Consider the following 23,005-nt stretch of genomic DNA (forward strand, 5'->3'; position numbering starts at 1 on the left):
GAAGACCTGGTTACATTTGTCATCTATGAGTAGTTTGTCTGTAGATGTAGAACTTTGTATAGCCAAGTGTAATGAAAGATGGAACTCAGTTTTACAAATGGAGTAGGTTAAAGATAAATGAGTTATATAAATGTATTGGAAATCAATATATGTGTGCTTGAGTATTTACATTAGATAAGTCACTATAGAATTGTAACTCTTACACTGCAATGATATGCTATGTTTTTTCTGTTGGAATTTTTCTTTTTCACTTCTAAAAAAGTGCTTTTTATGTAGTTTCTTTTTTTAAAAAAAATCTATGTATTTCCATTATAATTATAACATTAAATTTTTTGTTATTTTAAAAGCAATAATAAATAAATAAATATTAGATCATTGGTATGAGAAATGTTCTGGCTGCTGGTGTTTTCTGATGGAATACTTGATGCTTGTCAATACCCATAAAGCCCTATATAACATAGAACAGAACAGAATTCTTTATTGGCCAAGTGTGATTCAACACACAAGGAACTTGTCTTTGGTGCATATACTTTCAGTGTACATAAAGAAAAATAAAATAGAATACATTCCTCAAGAATCATAAGATACAACACAGTGAAAGTCATAGGTGACTAATAAGCAATCAAATTATACAAAGAAACAAAACAATATAAATTTTAAAGATACAAGCAACATGGTTATAGTCATAAGTGGAAAGAGCTTGGTATATTATCTGCTTGAGTGACGAGAGAATACCTGTAGGAGGCTCCCTTGCTGTGAAACAGTTTCCTATCTAGAAACAAAAGTAGCCGTATTTTTAAGACCTTCCAAAGGATAGTGAAACCTGGCTCTCTTAAAAGATTTTTTCTTTTAGGTTACTATATGCAGCAACCAAGGCTAGAATGATCTGGTTCTATGATTACTTTGTATCATTATTGTATTGTTTATATCACACTTTGTTACTGTGTCTGCATTTTGTCCAAAGTCCTTCAGGATTAGTTTGTAAGATTGATAAATCTTATGACAAAATGAGTTTCTTTAAATGTTAGACCATAGTTCGTTTGTAATCATCATGTGCTGAACAAACTATATTAACTAGATACATATTATATCAAAGTCATACGCCTCCATATATAAATTAATGCAGCTTTCAAACATATGATTGACTTGGAAAGGCAGACTGTGTCTACTTGCCTGGACATTTGCAGTAGACTTTTATTTATCTATTTGTAAAATGTATTAGCTGCCCATCTTACCACATGGTAACTCTGGGCGGCTTACAATATTAAAAGATAAAACTACAAAATCTAATGATATAAATATAATGCTATAAAACTCAGCCTAGCTAAAATGATGGGGAGAAAGGGAATATGATGAGAAGGGGAGGTTGTGCAACTGTTGCTAATCTATCAACCACTCCACCCTCAATGAAAACCCCTCCATTGGAGCTCCAGGTCAACTGGCTGAGCCAGATTTTTAAGCTCTTATGGAAGGTAAGGGGAGGGGGTTGGAGCCATCTTCACTTGGGGAGGGTGTAAGATGTTCCAAAGAGCAGCTGCAACTGCAGACAAGGGTCTTCTCCTGGACCTCACTAGCCTGAATACCCTGTCCGACGGAGCCCATGGCATGCCTCCTCTGATGGCACAGCTGGGGCTGGCCAATCCCAGTGGTATGAGACAATCTTTCAAATAGCTTTGACCCATGAAGGGCTTTAAAGATGATTACCAGCACCTTGAATTGCACCCAGAAATAAACTGATAGTTAGGGCAGTTCATGGAGCAGGGGGTTTACATGGACCACATGCGAGGGGTCCCAAATCTGGTCATTCCATGGCAGTTGGCATCAGCTGTAGCTTCTCAATGCTCTTCAAGAATCAAAGATTTCCAGAAGTGTATCTTCTCAATCCACCTGAAACCATTGACTATTACGACAAACACTTGAAAGATGTTTTAAGAATTCACTAATCTTCAAGAAATCTAGTATACCACTGGATGTACTCTTAAACAGAAAAAAAATTCTTTTGTTAAAACATAGCTCTGAATGGCAATATTAGTTCAGAATGTTAGAAATCTTGTCTAAATAAAGAGACATGGAAGAATATTTCAGAATAATCCTATGTAAGGTTAAAGATAGACTATTTAACAATACATACAGTATATAGCAATAGTAGTTAGATAGATATACTGGTTTACCAAGTCAGTATATTGCCCCCAGTAATTTGGGTCCTCATTTTACCCAACTTGGAAGGCTGATTCAACCTTGAGCCTGGTGAAATTTGAACTGTCAAATTGCAGGCAGATGGCAGTCAGCAGAAGTAGCCTGCAGTGCTGTACTCTAAACCACTACACTACCATGGCTCATATACAGTATATAGATTGGATAATATTCGAAATATTGAAAGCAAATTTCAAGTTTGAGTGTAACAATAGTAATAAAATGATAAAGAGGATATCCAATTCATATGAACTCAAAATATATAATGGCTTACAATGATCTCAAGATCTCACCAAATATTCCTTAAATTTAAAGGATGTGGAAATGGAAAAAGGCACAGCAGAAATTATTAAAATAAAAAAATACAACAAAATAAGAGCTACAAAACCTCGGGAACTTTGCAGTGCTACATGTATTTGTCCTGATAGAAGAGATGTAAGAAAAAAAAGTAATGAGAAAATAGCAGCGAAAAAGTTGGAGGGAAATTGGACTACAGTTCCCAGCTGGCAGTGCGGCCAGGCTCCGCCTTTGCACCTGCTGGAGGAGAGGCTTTGTCTAGATCGGAAACATAAGGAAGAAAAGAGAAGGAAAAGTTTCTCAGTGTTCCTTCTGGGCTGCATGCCGGTCGTTCTTAGAAGGACGGCAAAAGAAAAAACAGAGAACAAGAAAAGTTCAGGTAAACAGATTTGGCTGCAGTAGTATAAATGGCAAAACAAGTAACTTGAGAATTCTTCGGGGGGGGATCGGGGAGGGATGCTTTTTAAAAGCGGGGAAGAGGATCCATTGCACATTCACATTCTGTAGAATGCGTGCGATCCGGGGTGCCTTTCATATCGCCTTTTGCATTTTAAGTACGACTCTCTCCCTTGTTTAGCTTTCAAGGGGAACAGAAATGGTGAAAGCTTTTTAAAACTACAAACTAATCGCAAACTACGAGATTTCTACTTTTCGAGCTGCCAAAGACACGGGAGATTATTTTTTCGGGAGGGGGGGGGAGTGTGGCGGATTCTTTTTTTAATACAATACCATACAATAGCGGAGTTGGAAGGGACTTTGGAGGTCTTCTAGTCCAACCCCCTGCCCAGACAGGAAATCCTATACCGTTCCAGACAAATGGCTATCCAACATCTTCTTAAAGACTTCCAGTGTTTTATTTCTTATGGCTTTAGAACTCGGTAATGGATATTCCTTCAACCACCGATTTTTCTTTGCAGAAGAGAAGACTGGGTGGGAGATGGAATATATAAACTTGAAAGGTTCAGCAGCGGTTTGATTACTAAGCCTAAAGATGAGATTCATCCTTCTCTTCCTGTCTCCCAGCACTTCGGATTAGCCTATGTACTTCTCCCTCTTGTCCCATGGAGAAATGGGCGCCAATAAAAACGGGAGTGGATGGATTCCCCCACCTTCCCTGCAAACTAAAATGCTGCTTTGGTTTTCCATCTGTCTGATTCTACTTCTGAAAGAAGTTCAAGAAAGTGCTACCCCTGTTTTGCGTTCACTGTTTAGCTAAAAGTTAAATTAGCCAGGGCATGGTTAATAGCTTTTCATGGTTCATTAGCGACATTCACAATCAGATCCTCTGAGAGATATAGGCAGGCTTGCATGCCACGGGATATTTCTCCAATGGTGGTGCAGGAGGGGTAAGTCAACATTTGGAAGATTTTGATGGTCTCTCTCTGCCTTAGCCAGCAACCGCTTTTTCCCACCACCTGACTCTGTGCTATTTTAGTCAGACTGGAAAAGCATGTACAGAATAGCATTTAATGAATCCTACGAAATAGTCATATCATTTGCATTTGCCTAGCTGTATTCAAAGTGATTTTTCTATAGAGAATTGTTTCCAATTCAATAAATAAGGAATGAAAATAATTTAAACGTACATTTTTATATGTAGCTTAATATATTTTTACACCAAAGGACAAAAATACCATCTCAGAATGTAAATGTATAATTAATAAAAATCATAAAGCAGTTATAAAAAGCAAAATGTAAAAAAAAAATCCATACATTAAAATATTCCAATTTCCCATTCTGTTTTAGCACTGTTAGGACCAGGTTCATGTAATTCTATTACATCTCTTATTTTTTTAAGTCTATACTGTTTTCCTCTGATTAAATCTTCCTTTTCTCCAATTTGCAAGCACAAAGATTGCCAGCATTTTAAATGCTAGTCGCACCTCTGCAGCCACTAGTCTCAGTTGCTCATATGCTATTTTACTGCACTAGTTGGATTTTGGATTGCATTAGTCACAATCTGGAATCAATTTTCAGTGTGCATTAAATCAAATATTGCATTATTGGACCAATTGTGACCTACCTGTAGTAAATCACAAACCATTGTTGTGAGCTGCCTAGAGTTGTTTAAGAAGGCTAACTATATAAATATCTTATATATTTAGTAAATGCAGTTCATGTTAGTCTGGATTCTGCCGGACGTGTGTGATGTTACTGTAACATATTTGGAGTCCTGAGACTTTCTGCTTTGTTTCTAGCCACTGGGAATAGCAGAGAATTGCATTACTGAAGTATCCTATAGGAAAACCAACAGAAATTTGGGTTGTGTTTTCAGGATTGACAAAACTATTATGGGATAAACTTTGTAGATGAAAGCCCGCTTTATCAGATTGATCCAAAGATCAATCAAATTAAACAAATTCAGGATCATAGATCTTCAGCAAACATAGAGGGCTTTTAATGCACTATACAACCCATTGCCCCATTTTTCATTTTTGTTAGTAACTGGATAAACCCATCTCACCCATCCCTTACCCCATTTTTTTTGTCCTGAGTTTTGCTCTGAGTGTGGTCAACTTGCTTATGAGCAACAGATTACTGAAGGTGGCATTGAGACACAGTAAATTTTGTTAAGATACAGAAGCCAGGCACTTACTGAGACATCCCTAGGCTTAGTATTTTCTTTGGCAAAAGTTAAATTTTGATTGCAGAAGAAAAGTCAGCAAGCTGAGTGTTAAACCCTCAACTCCTTTCAACCCCCAGGTCTTCATGGCTAATGGGAATGGACTGTAGGACACGGAGTCCTAAATATATGTCTGTAAGTCTGCAAATAGCCATAACAGCTATTTCAGTTGCTTCAGTGGAATGATGATCTGAAATGTTATATTAGCACGTGTCCCAGAGTACTGATTGATTAAAAATTCCTTCACAATTCTGTGAACCTTTTGTGTTTAGAGTGACCAGGAAAAAAAAATCTATTAAATAGTGTTACATTCCTGGAACACTTAAGCCACAGTGAGCCCAAAAAGAAGACAACTTAAACAGAGGCTTGAATAACAATCAGCATTTAATCTTTGATCAGAGTTTATATAGCTAAAAAATCACCATCTTCATCATTTTAGCCATTGTCTATCCACTTCAGGATGAAGACCTGTTCTGCATGTTTCCAATCAATTCGTTCCTGAGCTTTCTTTTTCCAATTGGGCCTGCAGTAGTTGCTAAAGTTAAAAATATAAATGCAAACTAAATCCACAGAAGAGTGCCTTGCATGCAAATATATCCATTTGACAGGCTTTCTATTTTCATTGGATCCCCAAGCCTGCTAATATGTATATTACATGTTGAGTGACGTGTAGCATGTTATATAGAATAACATATATAATACATGCTATTACTTGGAGGGTGCTGATGTGTGAAGACTTAGAAGCTCCTTAAAATGGATGGAGGTTTCCAAGCCCAACACCCAGAGACTATATAGCAGATGGAAAGAGGGGTGGGTTGATAGATGTCGATGGAGATTCTGTGGAATCATAGAGGTCCTGGTTGTCCCAAAGATGATTTTCCAAAAAGCAACTGGACTTTCTTGAGTTTCGTTTCATTTTGGGTTTTTTTTTTTTTGTTTCGTTTAATTTTGTTTAGTTTCTTTCTTCAATTCTCTGAAGAATTGAAGAAGCTTCTTGGATGAGAAGCAAAATGCTTTCGAAGAAAAAGCAAGAAAGTCCAGTTGTCTTTTCCCAAAGCACCTTTGACGGCTGCCAAAGCTCTTGTCCTGGACAAAACTTATAGTTTCCTGGAGTACATCAGTAAGCTGGCCTTGAAAGACGAGCTGCTGAGAGGCAGCAGCAAACATGGGAGAAAAATCAAGCAGAGAAAATGCAGGACAGGACCCTGAATGGGATGTACCATCAACAGATAGGAGGGTTGGCTGACATTGGGAAATCCTATCAGTGGCTGGAGGAGCTGGACTAAAACATCACTGAGGCACTGAACATAGCAGCACAATAATGGGCACTAAGCACCAGAGCCACAGAAGCAGAGGTTTGCCACATTGGACAGGACCTGGGGTACAGATTTTGCAGAGAGGCCTCAGAGCAGGGGTCGGTTCCTGCCAGTTCTAACCTCTTCTATAGAAGAGGTTCCACAAATCTACAGTGCCGTTTAGAACCGGTTCCATTTCCCTCAGCCCATCCACACATCATCAAGATGAAGAGCGAGAGGACGAATTCTGGGAGTTGAAGTCCCACAAGTCTTAAAACTGTCAAGTTTGAACACCCCTGGGGTCTTGTAACTTGACAGCTTTAAGATTTGCACACTTCAATGCCAGATTTCCTGAGCCAACATTCTGGTTGCTAAGCAAGAGCGTTGTTAAGTGAGTTTCACCACATTTTACAAGTTGGCCACACCCTCCCCATCACATGGCTGGCAAGTCACTCCCACCTGGTCACATGGCTGGCAAGCCACTCCCACCCAGTCACATGGCCAGCAAGCCACTCCCACAAAGCAGGCCACATCTACAGAAGAGGTTCTAAAAATTTTTGAAACCCACCACTGCCTCAGAGACAGTCCAACATAGTGGCAAGGTGTAGGATGCCGGCAGGAATAGCATGTACCAAATGGCACAACCAAGTAGCTGGCAGTGTGTGCTGGAATATCTGCACAGGGCATGAGCTTCCCAAGACTAGATGAAAGATTTCCCGCAAGGTCATGAGGAGGAATAACGGCTGGGATCCATTGGGACTACCAGACTGGATGAACAGGCAGTTAATGACTAATGAACGAGACAAAGATCGAGACAGTGATAGTGATAGACAGCAGTGTGAAGTTTAATCAAGTAGGAGTGTGCCCCAAAGGTGCTTTTTTTTGAAGATGCAACTAGACTTCCTGGCTTTTTTTTTCCTTTGAAGACGTTTCGCTTCTCATCCAAGAAGCTTCTTCAGCTCTGTCTGGATCGTGGAGAATGGAAGGATTTATACTTCTTGCAGACAGCTGATCATTTGCATTCTTTCAGCAAATCGTTAAGGCCATCTGGGGGGTGTCATTGGGGTCACCTGAGTGATGCAAATGGGTGTGGAGCCTTCTTGGAACTGCTGAAAGGACTGTGTTGTAGACTGAAGATAGATGATGTCGTATCCCTCCCCCTCTGTTGAGAGAGGGATTTTCAATTTTGACAGATGGCCTCTTTGAGTCCTCTTTCAAATCAGCGGTCCTCTCTTGTCAAAAATGTGCACTTTGCTGCTGACAAAAACGTGGCCTTTGTTTTTTAAGTACATAAAATATTTGTTTTCAAATAAATTGTTTCTAAATTTGCATTCATTTAACTTAGCAAATTTGTTCTCTTGTCCTCTTTGTAATTAATAATTTATGCTTCTTTGTCCCGTCCTCATCCCCCACAAAAACCCATTGGCTCATTTTGACTTCTGGCTCATTCACTGGCCTCCTTTTTCTCAGCTTCTTGCTTAGGAACCTTACAATAGTTAGCCTAGTTGGTAGTCTACAGGCAAAATGCTATAAACAGCAAACTTCTGAAACTGTCCAATATTAACTTCAAGTTAGCTGTTGTCAAGTCTTGTTCAAAAAACCCTAATATAGTCGTCAAATACGCTTGGCCAAATTGTTATGTCTTATGATTAAAACAGTGTTTATAAAGAAGTCCGCCTAGTATAAGTTTCCATAGTTTAATTGCCAAGGATTCCTTCCTTCCTTCCTTCCTTCCTTCCTTCCTTCCTTCCTTCCTTCCTTCCTTCCTTCCTTCCTTCCTTCCTTCCTTCCTTCCCCTTCTTTCTTCCTTCTCTTTCTTTTCTTTTATCATTCCTTCCTTTCTTTTCTTTCTTTCTCCTCTTTCTTCTCTTTCTTTCTTTCATTCCTTCCTTTCTCCCTTTCTCTCTTTCTCCCTCCCTCCCCCCATCTCTCTTTCTTAGGGAGATGGTGATGAAGATGAAGTGGATAATTCTTTTGAACTATCCATAAGAAATATCTCTGGTTGAAGCTATTCTCTTTGCTTCTCACTATCAATGAAAAATAATCTGGCCAAAGTCTTCTTTTTTAGGGTGGGTGGGTGAGCTTTTGACACCTCCTTCTAGATAACAGGGATATAAACCTGTGGAAAGTTTTCACAGCAATATTCTGATAATTAAGAATCGTAAAAGAAGACTCCTTTTCAGTAAGATCTCTGCAGAAAAGGCTTTCTAGCTAAACTAAAGAAGTAAGTCTTTCCTGCTGTCGCTTGCCTTAACCATGCTAAATATTGGCTACACTTATGATAGGGCTGGCCCTTTTCCCAGACAGTTACTATGCCATGAGGCCAGATCAAGAAAAGCTGCAAGGCTACGTAGCACCAATCATTGAGCTTCCAGAATTGACTCACTGAAGCTTCTTGGGAAGAAGCCATAGGATATATTTCCTTCTGTGATTAGGAAAAGGAATTGGAGGTTCACGGTAATAAATATATGTAATAAATAATAATTACTATGGAGTGGGATGGCTGTATAGGAATGATAGAAGCAGTCACAGTGTGAAGGGCTAGCAAAGATTTGGAGATCCATACGGATCGCTGGATTCTTGTGTTATCTTTCCGGCTCAATAGCCTAAATATCCTGCATCAAAAGAGTAGTTAGTTGCCAAGCATTCTGGTCAGAGATTATTTGGGATGGGATTCAAAAACAGCTTTCTTTTTATGGGCATGTTTGGGAATTCAAAAGAATGCTGATCTGCTTGTTGCTTTACGGACCCCTTTCTCTTTCTCCTTGTTCTTCTTGGAGGCTTCTCGCTCTTGGAAAGATATGGCTGGTAAGGTCTAGATACTCTCAGGGACTGAAATAGGAGCTTAGAGCATGTGCACTCATGTGGGTTTCCTCTCCCATCACCCAGAGCAGATTAGAGACAAGAGGAGTTGGAGAGCAATGCGTTCCCTGGCCTGACAATGGGTATGTCATCTAATGCAGGTGCAGAATGCTTGTATCTCTATATAGGTTTTCTCTCTGGGCTCACACAGGGGTGTGTTTTGCTACCTCATAGGCCATTGTGATTTATTGCAAATAAATCTCCCAAATACCATCCGCATCCATGGGGTGATCAAGATAACAATTTCTACTCCTTTCAGTTTTTCCTCACTAACCTTTGTGCAGTCCCATGGGCAATCCAATTGTCCGAACACAAGCACAGGTTTTCTGCCAGTCTTTTAAATCGTTGAAAGGAAATTCAGAAATAAAAAGCATCGCTAGTGGTCATTGTTCATCACAGATCCTTTTATTATAATATTGTTTTCATAACCATGGATATTGTTCTTTGCATTGAAGCATTTAGTGCAATTTAGCTCTATAGTGTTAAGATGTTATCTACTAGAAAATTGGTACCTTAAGTGTTTTCCATGACTTCCCCCTCTAAATATGACGATGCAGTTCCAGTGCAGAGCCGGGGCTTCTCCTTAATGGTTTTTGAATGTGTGTTCAGTGTGTTTAAGAGTTTCTGAACTTTGTATACTTTGTTTTACTTTGTACCTTCCATTATTCACTTTTGTGTATCCATTTTTCTTTCATTTTCAATATGATTAACAATTCTAGTTTGATGTAAAATACAGCCCCTTTAAAGGGACTGTGCACAGGGATAGCTTTGGCTCCCCGGGGGAGCTGTGGCTTTGTGCTGCTTGGCCATGCTGGGGTTGGGCTTTGTGTTGTGAAGGGCTTCAAACCGCGTTGCAGCTCAAGGGCTTCTTGCAGTCCCAAAGCCATGGCACACCAAGAAGCCGCTGGACTGAAGCATGGCAAGCAGCAACAATACTGCATGGTTTTTTTTTGGGGGGGGGGTATGCTGCCCATAGGATAGGGTGCTGAACAAAGGCAAAGTTGGGAGAAAATAGGTAGATGGGGCAGTGGGAGGGGAGGCAGACCCTTACCTCACCAAAGCTCAGGGGTGAAAGAGATCAGCAACCAGAATAGGTTGGTTTGGGGTGGATCCACAGTTAATGACTGGTGGAATTTGCTTGATGGTAGCAGTGAGGAGTAAGGGGGTTGCTATTGCTACATGATGTGGTTATAGGATGCCCTAAAGGTGCTTTTTTCAAAAGCAACTTGACTTCCCAGGGTTCCCCTCTCCCTTTGAAAATATTTCGTTTCTCATTCAAGAAGCTTCTTCGGTTCTTTCCAAAGGAAAAAAAAAGAAGCCAAGAACGTCCAGTTGCCTTTTGGAAAAAACACCTTTGGGACAACCGTGACTTGGATGATTGAGAATCTGCATTACATGACGTCCCACTTTATGACCACAATATGGGGGGGGCAACCTCTTGGTTGAATCATAACCACGACGTGAAAGTGACAAGAGTATTAAATTTATCTGGACACCTCTCCCAATTGTTGGAAAGGGAATGAGAAGAGCTTAAAGAGCAAAATCTTCTTGCTGTCCAGAATTCATCTCATGAAAGGAGGCAAATATACGTGTTCCAGGATAATGTTACAGGATCTGGGTCAGTCATCAGAACCAGAGGTTGAATCTTCTGAGGTTTCGGACTTGTGCTGGAGCCCATCCTTAAGAAACTTCTCTCTCACCAGAATGTCTCTCTAGCAGAATGTTTCTGCTAGAGAGAATTTCCCTGAGGATGGGCTCCGGCAAGAGTCCAAAAGCTCAGAAGACACAATCTCTGGTCCCGGTGACCAACCCATATTGGATCTTGCAGAATTCATTTCCCTCAATTTTCGTTTCTTGAAACTACTTTGGATTCCAATCTTAGAAACCTGTCTGGCTTGAAGAAAAAGTGTTATTGAAAAATAATTAGAAGCATGGAAGATTAACTTTCCTTTCCCTTTTACTTCAACCTTTTTGCTCTGAGGGACATGGTGTTTCAGTGGCTAAGACACTAAGCTTGTCAATTAGAAAGGTCAGCAGTCCAGCGGTTTGAATCAGTAGTGCCGCCTAATGAAGTGAGCTCCTGTTATTTGTCCCAGCTTCTGCCAACCCAGCAGTTCGAAAGCAAGTAAAAAATGCAAGTAGATCAGTAGGGAACACCTTTGGTGGGAAGGTTACAGCATTCTGTGCACCTTTGGCATTTTGTCATGCTGCTCACATGACCACGGAGACGTCTTCGGACAGTGCTGGCTCTTCGGCTTTGAAACGAAGGTGAGCACCACCCTCTAGGTCAGGAATGACTAGCACTTATGGGCAAGGGGAAGCTTTACCTTTACCTTTGCTCTAGTCCTCAAATGTTATGAATGTACAGTCTATAAGCTTTACCTCCTCTTGTAAAGTATTCAATTCGTGTGTGGTTGGTTTGTTTGGTTAAAACTCTGCTTCTCAATCTTGGCAATTTTAAGATGTGTAAACTTCCAACTTTCAGAATTCTCCAACCAGCCTACATACCATAAAGTATGCCAAGACTGAGAAATGCGAGTTAAGACATGAATTTAATGCAGGCAATCCCCTTTTGCAGGCTTCAGAATTGCATATCACTATGCTACCAAATCCCCACATGGTTTCTGAAAAATAGCAGCATAGCTACCTGCCATTTTGAGATGGAAAATATGAAAACCTCTCTGCCTACTGTCATGCATTACTTTCATCCTGTTCTCCTTTCTGTCCTTGATGCATCCTATTTGCCTTCATGCTTGCTTGTAAGCAGATATGTTCTTCTGACTTCAGTGAAGTATAGGAAAGTACACAGGCAGTTCTCGATTTACATTGGGCTTAGGGCCCATTTGAAGTTATAATGGACCTCCTGAGGGCTATTATGACCCAGATTCCAGGCTCCAATAGCTGCTCCTCCTCTGCAGTCATGTGATCACATTTTGGGTGCTCAGCATACCTGTCCTGCATTTATGGCCATTTGTTGCATCCCATTGCATATGGCTGCAATTTATAACATTTTGTAAACTGGAAGTAAACCCGCATTTACTTCCAGTTTCTAGCAAAAATGTCCTTTGTAGACAATGGATTCACTTAATGGCCGTGGTGGTCACTTAATTACCATGGCACTCACTTTACAACCACCATGTTGTTTTACAAGTTAGGGCTCAATTATAGTTATATGTTGCTTTACAAGTTAGGGCTCAATTATAGTTATACGTTGAGGTCTACTTGTATCCACACTGGCCACACTGGTGTGGAATTGCAACAGGTTGTTGATTCCTTTCTATAAGGCATCCACATAACCTGTAAAACAAGCCCTTATGAAACCAATGGCATTTACTTCTGAATAAATGTATGCCTTAGATTGTCTTGTAAATTAAACAGTGTATAAATAGTTGGTTGAAACATAAATAGAAAAGCTCAGTACCTTTTCTAGTCTCCCTACAATTTTAGTAATGAAGTTATGTTTGTTTTAATTATACACTTCTAAAATAAATATTGAACAGGTGCACAATAGGCATCAGGGGGAAAATGTATTTTTAAACAACTGCTATAGTGTATTTTTAATTAATTTAATTAGCAGTGTGCTAGAAATTGGGCTCTAATTTGGTGAGTTCCAGTCTTATCTTAGATATAAGCCATTTGGATAACCATTTGTCTGAAACGGTATAGGGTTTCCTGCCTAGGCAGGGGGTTGGACTAGAAGACCTCCAAGGACCCCTCCAACTCTGCTATTGTATTGTATAAAAGCCGGTTGGGTGGCTTTGAGCCAGTTATCCTCTTTCTCAGCCAAACATACCCTACAGGGTTGTTGTTGCAGGAAAACAGGAGGAGGAAAGAATTATTTATAAAAAATAATAAGGGCAGGGTACATATAAATAAAAAATAAAAATAATTGATTGGCATTTTTATGTGGCTATAAACACACATTATATATGTATATTTTTCCTATAAAATCTGCTAAATAGATGAAGCAAAGGTTTATGTATAGAAAAAGCACAATGCCTTCTTAATTGCAATTCTACTTGCAGGGAACAACAATTATGAAATGAATGTAAGAGCTACTCTTCTAGAAGTCCCTTTGGAACTGTGGATTTTATAGCATCCAAATGTTATTTACAGAACAGAAAACCAGATTCTGCAACAATGACTGAAAAGAGGTGAAATACAGGTAGTCCTCAATTTACAGCCATTTTCTTAGTGACCATTCAAAGTTACAATGGCATTGAAAAAATGTGACTTATGACCGTTTTCCTTTTATGACTTTTGCAGCATCCCCATGATCGTGGGATCAAAATTCAGATGCTTGGCAACTGGCTCATATTTATGACTGTTGTTGTTGCCAGGGGTGGGCTTCAAAAATTGCAGCAATGGGTTTGCTGCAGCATTGCTGGGTGGCCGTGGCCAAGGTGGCCATGGCCTCATTTGCCTCCTACAGCCTGGCAGGGGGGGGGATTTTTCACCTTTCCCAGGCTCCAGAGGCTTTCTTTGAGCCTCCAGAAGGGTGAAAACTGCTTCCCCTGGGCTCCAGAGGCCCCCCCCCCCGAGGCAGAAACAGGCCCATTTCTGGACTTCCAGAATCTTTAGTAGGCCTGTTTTTCACCCTCCCCGAGCCTCCACATCAGCCCTGCACTTACCTGGCATGATGAACGGGCTGCGTGGAGACTCCAGGGAGGGGCGAGGTGGGCGTGGCCAGCCAGCGGTGGCATTTGGGGGTTTGCAGAACTGGGCAGAATCCTAGCTTAGAGGATTGCCCGAATCAGTGTGAATTCCCAGCAGCCCACCCTTGGCTGTGTCCCCAGTGCTAAGTCCTCAACTTGCAACCACGTGATCATCTTTTGTGATCTTCATTGGGGCAGCCAGATTCACTGAACAACTGAGTTTCTGACTTAACAACTGTGGCAAGAATGGTCATAAAATGGAGCAAAACTCACTTAAGAAATGTCTCACTTAACCCCAGAAATTTTGGGCTCAATTGTGGTCATACGTTGAGGACTATTTATATGTGGGAACTACCAGAAACTCAAGTGGGAGAGGGTGCTCCTTGGTTATTACTATAACTATACACAATGCATACTATACACAATGCATACTATACACAATGACTCTAAACGGGAAGGCAGGGAAGCAGGAAAATAGGATGGAGGGTAATATAAATTACAAAGATAGCAACAATAAATAAGTGGCCTACTTCATATGTGTACACTTCTCTATCATGTGCTTCAGCCACAGAAGAAAGCATCTACCAGGGAGTTGCCCATTTTCACTTTCTGAGATATAAATAGAATATTTCATTGCACTTTTTTCAGATATAAACTTGTACGTGCATTGAAGAAAGTGTACCATAGTTCAGAAAGGAAGCCATTACACATTTTGGTAGAAGTTTTGCTTTGTAGGGTAGAAAAGAAATAGTTAGTGGGCTAGTGGATCTGTAGATCCAGATCTCTGTAAACCTGAACATTGGGAATAAAGGGAATAGTAATTACCGGTATATTTATATATGAAAGGAGGAGGAGGAGATGATGATGACGACAGCAGTCTCAAAACAGCAGTGCTAAAACAAAGGTCAAGTATGATGGTTTCCTTCTATAATGTGTTGAGGTTTTCAGGATCTCAAGCACAGAGCCTTAGACAAGCTGATGCCAAGTTTATAAGTCAGAATTTCTGCACTGCATTCCATCTTAGGTTTTCCTTAACTTCTGAAACCTAAAGCACTTTCAGAAAACTCTTTTTTTAACCATGTTATGCAAAAAATACTCCTGCTTTAACTGTAGAGGTAGTCCTCAACTTACAACAGTCCACTTAGTGACAGTTTGAAGTTATAACATGACTGAAAAAAGTGATTTACGACCATTTTTTACACTTACCCCCATTGCAGCATCCCTATGGCCACGTAATCAAAATTCAGAAACTTGGCAACTGACTCTTTTAAGGCAGCTGCAGTGTCTTGCGGGTCATGTGATCAACTTTTAAGACCCTCTGACAGGCAAAGTCAATGGGGAAGCCAGATTCACTGGACAGTCATATTAACAGCTGCAGCCGTGGCAGGAAAGATCGAAAAATGTGCCAAAATTCAATTAACTGTCTTGCTTAACTACAGAAATGTTGGGATCATTTCTGCTCATAAGTTAAGTACTATCTGTATGTAAAGAATCTCTTGGATTTGCGGGGTGGATCAGCCCCCTTAAGGCTGAGCTGAAAAAGAGATATTGACAGCAGCACAACGTTAGAAATAGCAAGCATAATTTCTGACTTGGTTTGGACAAAGAGAAGGAAACTGGTTAGGATCATTTGCCCTTCAACCAATTATCATCTGCTTTGACTGGCAGTTCTTCAAAACCCATCCCCCTTCCCCCCACTGTTTCCTTCTGCCTGATTATTTAATGCAAGGATAATCAGTGTTTTTGCATTTTGGAGAACACATTTCTTTTAAAGTTTGGCCTTCGAGGGCTGGAGGGGAATGTGGTGATGAGAGGGATGAGGGTGTCATTTCTGGGAAAGGATCACAAGAATGAAGGGTGTTAAAGGTTGTCCCTCCTTGATTTAATCAGAGAATCCAAGAGTTGATGGTTCTGCAGTAGCCATGCTTCTTCTGCAAAATTCCTTTACTAATGAACTCTTCATTAAGTGATTTGGAAGCAAGATGGAAGAACTGTTTAAAATCTAGAAACTATTCAATGGTGAAATTCCACTTCCCTAATAACCATTCTACTGTTTCCCCATAGGCTTTGGTATCCGTAATATCTCTTTAAAAGACAAAAAGAAGGGCAGTTGTTTACCATAGATAGGAAAATATGTTGCCGAACAGTCAAGATAGCTGGAACACACAACATCCCAAAATATCCACAGCCCTATCATGCTTAAGCTTACTCACTAGCTGGAGTTTACTGCTTCCTTCAGATGTTGCTGAAACAAATAACAGCAAGGGGATATAGGCATTTTGGTTTTACACTAGAGTCCCAGCCCATTCAATAACCCACTGTTAGAAAGGCACCAAAGGATCTTTTACATTGGCACCAGTATTGCAACAGCAGTTGCTAAGTTTAAGAGAGGGAGGAAAACGGACATTTGTGGCAGGGAGAAATGGGTTAAAACCAGAGGTGGTATTCAGCTGGTTCTCTCCAGTTTGGGTGAACTGGTAGCAGTGGCTGCGGGAAGCTCTGCCCACCCACCCTGACATAATGTGTGAGCACTGCGCATGCGCAGAAGGTGGTACGCATGCCCAGACATGGCGTGTGAGCTTACATTTGCAAACCGGTAGGGAAGGTAAGTGAATCCCACCACTGGTTAAAACCGTTTTCTCACTTATTGGTCCCTGTTCTAATCAGTTCTCCTGTGGTAGCTGAATTCAGATAAATCCCAGATGGCTGAAAAATCTGCTGTATGGATCTCATACCACTTAAGGTAAGCTGTGCAATCAAAGATTTGCATGGAATTGAGGGAGTCAGAAATTTAGGGAGGCCATTTTCATGGAGAGTACCAGGCTAGATAAGGCTGCAGATCTTCAAAGAAGGCAACATTTTCTGTCTTTTGATTCAGATTACAACACCACACCCTTGAAAACCTGGTGACCAAGTGAGCAAAGTTCATCTCTCTCTCTCTCTCTGCGTGACCAGCTGGTGCAAGCAAGCTGGTACGTGTTGTTTTACACATTGAATCAATCTTCAATTGCATGTGATACTAGAGTGAGGAGTCCGCACTTTCAGGTTCATGTTTCAAATTATATAAATGACATCAGGATTGAGAGAGTGAGCCTGTAAATAAATGGTGAGAGGGGTTTGATGTTTAGAACATCTGGATCCAGCTGTGGATTGGAAATGAGGTTTGAGATATATTACTTGCCCAAGACATTTTGCTTGTCTGGCCCAGAACAGCAAATTCTTTCTGCCCCCCCCATCAAAATGGATTTTTATTATTATTTATTACATTTATTTGCTGTCCGTCTCACCACAAGGAAACTCTGCTTATAGAGTTAAAAGCAATAAAATGATACACACAGAAACACATTTATATAGCAATAAAATTATAAGTTATAATAAAAAGATAGGGAGGGAGGGAACAAGGTGTGCAAGGGGATAAGGTGGGGTTTGCTACTGGTCCATCAACCACCTCCACCACGGAACTTCCTCACTAGGGTCCCAAACCAACTGGCAGAACTAGATCTTCAGGACCTTGTAGAGGATCAGGAGGGTGGGAGTAGATCTCACCCAGGGGAGGGGCAAGATATTCCAAAGGGCAGATGCCATTTTGCCCTCTTAAAATCTGTGGTCATGAACTTTAATTGCTTTTGTAAGAACTCCTCTCCTGATATTTTCCCCCAACCTGGGATATAAGCAAAATGTAGTTTATAATACATGTGTAACATAACCTCTTAAAAATATGAATTATGATTTTCAGATGCTTGGCAGCTGGCTCATATTTTAGATAGTTGCTGTGTCCTGGGGTCATGTGATCATCTTTTGTGACTTTCTGACAAGCAAAATCAATAGAGAAGCCAGATTCACTTAACAACCATGTTACTAATCTAACAACTGCAATGATGCACTTAACAACTGTGGCAAGAAAGATTGAAAAATGGGGCATAATTCATGTAACAAGTGTCTCGCTTTACAGCAGGAATTTTGGGCTCAATTGTGGTTGCAAAATCATCTGACTGCCTGAATAAAACCAGTGATTAAACTTGGCGTTTGTAGAGATAATCCCACAAGGTTCTTTTTTTCCCATCTCCAGCATGAAAAATATGCTAATATCAAATAATTCCTCGCTGTTTTTTCATTTAAGATCTGCCGTCTCAGACAGCTTCTTCATTCTATGTGAAATACTCATGGTAGTGCCGGGTTTTGCTTCTGAAGTATCCTGTTTCCCTGAAAATAAGAGCTCCCCAGATAATAAGCCCAATCAGGCTTTTGAGTGCATGCGCTAAAATAAGTCCTCCCCTGAAAATAAGCCCTCCCCAAAAATATTGCAACCCAGCAGCAGCAGCCATGAGGTGACCATGCTCGCCGCCTCCTGCACCTTAAAAATAAGAAGACCTCCCTGAAAATAAGGCCAAGCACTTATTTTGAGGGTCAACAGAAAATAAGACCCCGTCTTATTTTGGGGAAACACGGTAGAACAAGTAGCATAGAACCAACTAGGGTTCAACACTTTTAAATTTTGAAGCCTTTTTGTTTAAAGCAGAATTATTTAGTTCTTATTCTGCCTTCTGATAGTTTGAGTCCTGCTCCATTCGAGGTGCTGCAGTGCTATATTTTCTGTACGATAGCTGCATTGTTCGTGTGACACCTGCCAAACTGGATGCAGCTGGGCCAGAAGAGGCTGAAGAAGGCAGGAGCCTCTCTAACGGCAGCCATCCACCCCTTCTTCTCAATAAAGAGCCAGTTACATCTGACTCAACCTCCAGCCAGTTCCAGAATTGGTGTGATGCTTCCACTCTCACGGGTGAGTATTATTCTACTACCTGAAGGCTAAGTTCAGTTTATCTCTCCTGAATAGTGAATATCTGCCTGCAACATAGAACAATGGAGTTTGGTAGTGATTTCTTCTTCTTAGGAAATGCTGGGAGCTGTAATGCAGCAAAAGGGGATGTGACTTTCATTAAACTCCCAAGAATTCCCAAGATTCTTCTGCCCAAGAAGCTCTATCAGGGGTGTCAAACTGGCTGCCCATGGGCTGGATGTGTCACGCACAGGCCACGCCCACCCCAGCTCCATGAATGGGAAAAGCAACGCAAAACATCATGTGACAGCAATGTGATGTGGCGAGTTTGACACCCGTGCTCTAGGGAATTAAACCCTGCAAGGTCAATATCAAATTGTCATGGGTTGAAGTGTCCTAAAAATGAAGCATCTGTAGACCGTCAGACGTTGTAGAACAATTCTTAGGAATGCCAACTAGCATGAAGACTTAATAATTAGCAATATTAAAAAACAAAACAAAATGAAGACCCCCCCATTTCCTATTTTTATAGATGTTAATATTTGCATCTGAATTATGTGAAACCAGATTTGACTCTTTGTGGATTCATATTTGGCTCCATACTTCTATTATGAGGTTAATATGTAGGTAACAGAATGTAGTAGCCTTTCCTATGATGACATTGCCTAGATCAGTGGTTCTCAACCTGTGGGTCGGGACCCCTTTGGGGGTCGAATGACTTTTTCACAGGGGTCGCCTAAGACCATTGGAAAACACATATTTTCGATGGTCTTAGGAACCGAGACACCAATTTTATGGTTGGGGGTCACCACAATATGAGGAACTGTATTAAAGTGTCGCGGCATTGGGAAGGTTGAGAACCACTGGCCTAGATATTTTGGGAAAAATAATATACAGGAATTATTTAACATCATAAATCACGGGGCTTCTAGTAAATACTGTTGGGAATTTCAAAGATTCATCCAAATATGTCTTGTTGAATTTTATATAGGACATCCATAGACAAGCCACAAATTAGCAGTTAGAAACAAGAATGCATACAATTAAAACTATATTTATTAAGTATAAAAATAGCAAAAAATCCACAAGCATATCTCAAATCACAACCGTCCTCTGATGGACGAGCTACATATGTTAAAAGTTGTGGAGTATTTGTAACCTAGTAAAATAAATAAATTTAAAAATAATCCCTAGTATTAAAATAAATAAAAAATAGAACATGGAATAACAGAATCGGAAGGGACCTTAGAGATCTTCTAGTCCAACTCTCTGCTCAAACAGGACACCCTATACCATTACAAATAAGTGGCTGTCCAATCTCTTCTTAAAAGCCTTCAGCGATGAAGCACCCATGATTTCTGAAGGCAAGGCATTCCACTGATTAATTGTTCTCAGCTTTAAGAAATTTCTCCTTAATTCTAAGGAATGGCAGAATAACAAAGTTGTAAGGGACCTTGGATATCTTCTAATTCAACCCCTGCTCAGGCAGGAGACCCTCATTTTAAAAGCCCCCACTGATGGAGCACCCACAAGGAAAGCTGAACCACTGGTTATTTGTTCTCATTGTTAGGAAATTTCTCCTTAGTTCTAAGTTGCGTCTCTCCTTGGTTAGCTTCCATCCATTATTTTTTGTCTTGTCTTCTGATGCTTTGGAAAATAAATTAACCCCCTCATCTTTGTGGTAGCTCCTCAAATATTGGAATCTATTGCTCTCGTGTCTTCCCTTGGCCTTCTTTTCACTAGACTAGACATACCCAGTTCCTGCAACAGGTCTTCATAAGTTTTAGCCTCCAGCCCTCCAATCATCCTTGTTGCTCTTCTCTGCACTCTTTCCAGTGTCTCAACCTATTTTTATATTGTGATGACCAAAATTGATGTAGTATTCTAAGTGTGGTCTTACTAAGACTTTGTAGAGTGATATTAATACTTCACATGATCTTGATTCTATCCCTCTATTGATGCAGCCTAGGATTGTGTTGTTTTTTTTTTTTTTTTTTGGCTGCCGTCGCACACTATTAACTCTGATTTAAGTGATTGTTCACTAGAACTCCAAGATCCCTCTCACAGTTACTGGCATTGACCAAGTTTTATCCAGTCTGATCTTTACAAATGGTTTTTCTTGCCTAAGTCTAAAATTTTACTTTTATCTACATTGACTTTCATTTTATTAGTTAAGGCCCAGTGTTCAAGTGTGTGGGATCTTTTGGGATCTTGAGCTTGTCTTCTGGGGTGTTGGCTATTTTTGCTAGCTTAGTGCCATCTGCAAATTTGATGAGTTCCCCCTTTATTTCCTCATCTAAATCACTCATGAAGATATTAAAGAGTACCTGGCCTAAAACAGAATTATGTGATAACCCTTTGCCCAGCTGTCTCCAAGTGGATTTACTGTAGTCCTGCTGAGGGTTACACATTGAGTATGATTTGCTAGCCAGTTACAAATCCATCTGGTGGTGGTAAAGTCTATCCCACATTTTTCTGGCTTTCCAAGAAGTAGGTTGGCCAATGAATGTAAAATGCCAATGAAGTAGAATGTCAATGAAGATGGCATTCTAAACATAAGATTGCATCTCCATCAAAAAGGTTCAAAGGTCCATATTACTGCTAGGATGAGATGGCTCATCTTATGTAAGCTGGTTTGGATTATAATGGTTGAATAGCAAATAATTATTTTTATTGCTTTTTAATTTATGGGCCTGACTGTTTGGTAGCTGCTTGAATTCTTTTTAATTTCGGTCTTCTTCAACCAAAAGAAATATGTTCCATCAGGCAATGGTTAAAAAAAACACTGATTGATACCAATAGATTAATGCCCAGGAATGCCTATTCTATTTGAATGAACTTAAAACTCCCAAGTTTTCAGACTTGCAAGATTCTATTAATGTAGTCTTTATCATAAAATGTGTCAGGGTTCCAAATAGCATCCTCCTTAAAATTAAAGTCCGAGACTAGAGTTTCCTCAAAGTTCCAATTTATTAGAAGAGCCATGTTGGCACATTTGGGAAAACTCAAATGGGAGGGCTTCTAGGTTTTCCCCACCCAGTTGAAAGTTCAATTCCTTGCCCCAGCATCCACATGTCCATTACATGGTCCAATCAGCCACTGTCCCACAGGGAGATTCCTCCCAGCAACACATCTCCAGGTGTCAAGGCAAATTACCTTGACTTTCTGAGAAAGAATGTTATTTTGACTACACAGCTCTCATGCCCCCTACAATCCCATCTCCCACAGTAGAATATGTGGCAGGCTTGAGGTCCACTGTAAAAGATGGCTTCCAGGCCTGACATCCAGTTGATTATCATTTGAGGATACTGAGAAAAGTGTAGGCAATAGCCTGGTTGAATGTTTATGTACCATCTCTGATAAATCTCAGAGAACTGTCTCAGTATCAATTGGCTCAATAAAAACAGTAAAAAGAAGGACTCAGGAAACTACAAACCACTCAGTTTGATCCCAATACCTAAGGTCATCCTAGAATTGATACTAAAGAATACAATCCGTAAGCTCTTTAAAGTTAGCGCAGTGGTTTACCAAACATGAAAATATCAACTAATTTGCTCAATTAAACATTTAGCTTTCTAGTAACTTGTTGGCTTGTGGGAAAGTTATAATTGCTATATATCTCAATTTCAGCAACACACTTAACAAAGTACACTATGAGATTTTGATTTGTAAGCTAATTTTATGGGCTAATTGTCATACATATGATAATACATAGTAGATATATAGTAAGCTAGATAATCTTAGTCCAAAGTGTTTATTATCTATTATTCTTCAAACTAGAATGAAGTTTCAAATAACATTATTTAAAGTTCAATCCTAGGCCTTTTATAATTTCATATTTTTATTATACAGCTTGAAAGGAATGTTTATGAACTATATACTTAGTATAAAGCAGAATGAATAATTAATAGATATAAAACTGAAAGAAAAACCCTGATAGGTGAAAAAAAATGGTGTGGAAGTAGAAACAAATAAAATTCAACAAAAAGCATAGTTATTCACTTAAAATATACAGGTATGGAGTGTACATTTGAAAGACAATTTAGCATACGAATTGATTGGAAATGGGATATTAGCCAGCATTGTAAAACAATTTCAAAAAGCTGAGTAGAATTCTAGGTTGCATCAATATAAATAAAATTCTTTAAACACGTGTAATGGTATGTGGGAACATCAAAAAAGAGACAGCACAGCCTGCAGCTACATAAAGATCAAGGCAAGAGGTTCAGAAGGGACTCTCCCTAATTTATCAGTCTCTAAAGGACAGCAGTTCAACTGGAATTTCAGACTTGCAAGATTCTAT

The 23,005-nt window shown here is 39.9% G+C and overlaps 1 protein-coding gene and 1 long non-coding RNA gene across 2 annotated transcripts in view; both read left to right on the plus strand.

The window, feature by feature from the left end:
• Positions 1 to 2,768: 2,768 nt before the first annotated feature.
• LOC106546832 (uncharacterized) lies at positions 2,769 to 3,617 on the plus strand. Its single transcript, XR_015696427.1, has 2 exons — positions 2,769 to 2,869; positions 3,408 to 3,617. It is a non-coding gene; the product is annotated as an uncharacterized LOC106546832 (long non-coding RNA).
• Positions 3,618 to 16,647: 13,030 nt separating this feature from the next.
• Positions 16,648 to 23,005, plus strand: part of HAP1 (huntingtin associated protein 1) — a 65,300-nt gene continuing 58,942 nt past the window's right edge. The window contains exons 1-2 of the mRNA XM_087714439.1: positions 16,648 to 16,668; positions 18,477 to 18,705. Coding sequence (XP_087570565.1) covers positions 16,648 to 16,668; positions 18,477 to 18,705 — 250 coding nt within the window. The remainder of the gene's footprint in view (positions 16,669 to 18,476; positions 18,706 to 23,005) is intronic.

Source organism: Thamnophis sirtalis, unplaced genomic scaffold (assembly GCF_051295495.1).
Source record: "Thamnophis sirtalis isolate CommonGarterSnake01/CBP01778 unplaced genomic scaffold, rThaSir2_p1.2 scaffold_4, whole genome shotgun sequence".
Classification (NCBI taxonomy): Eukaryota; Metazoa; Chordata; class Lepidosauria; order Squamata; family Natricidae; genus Thamnophis; species Thamnophis sirtalis.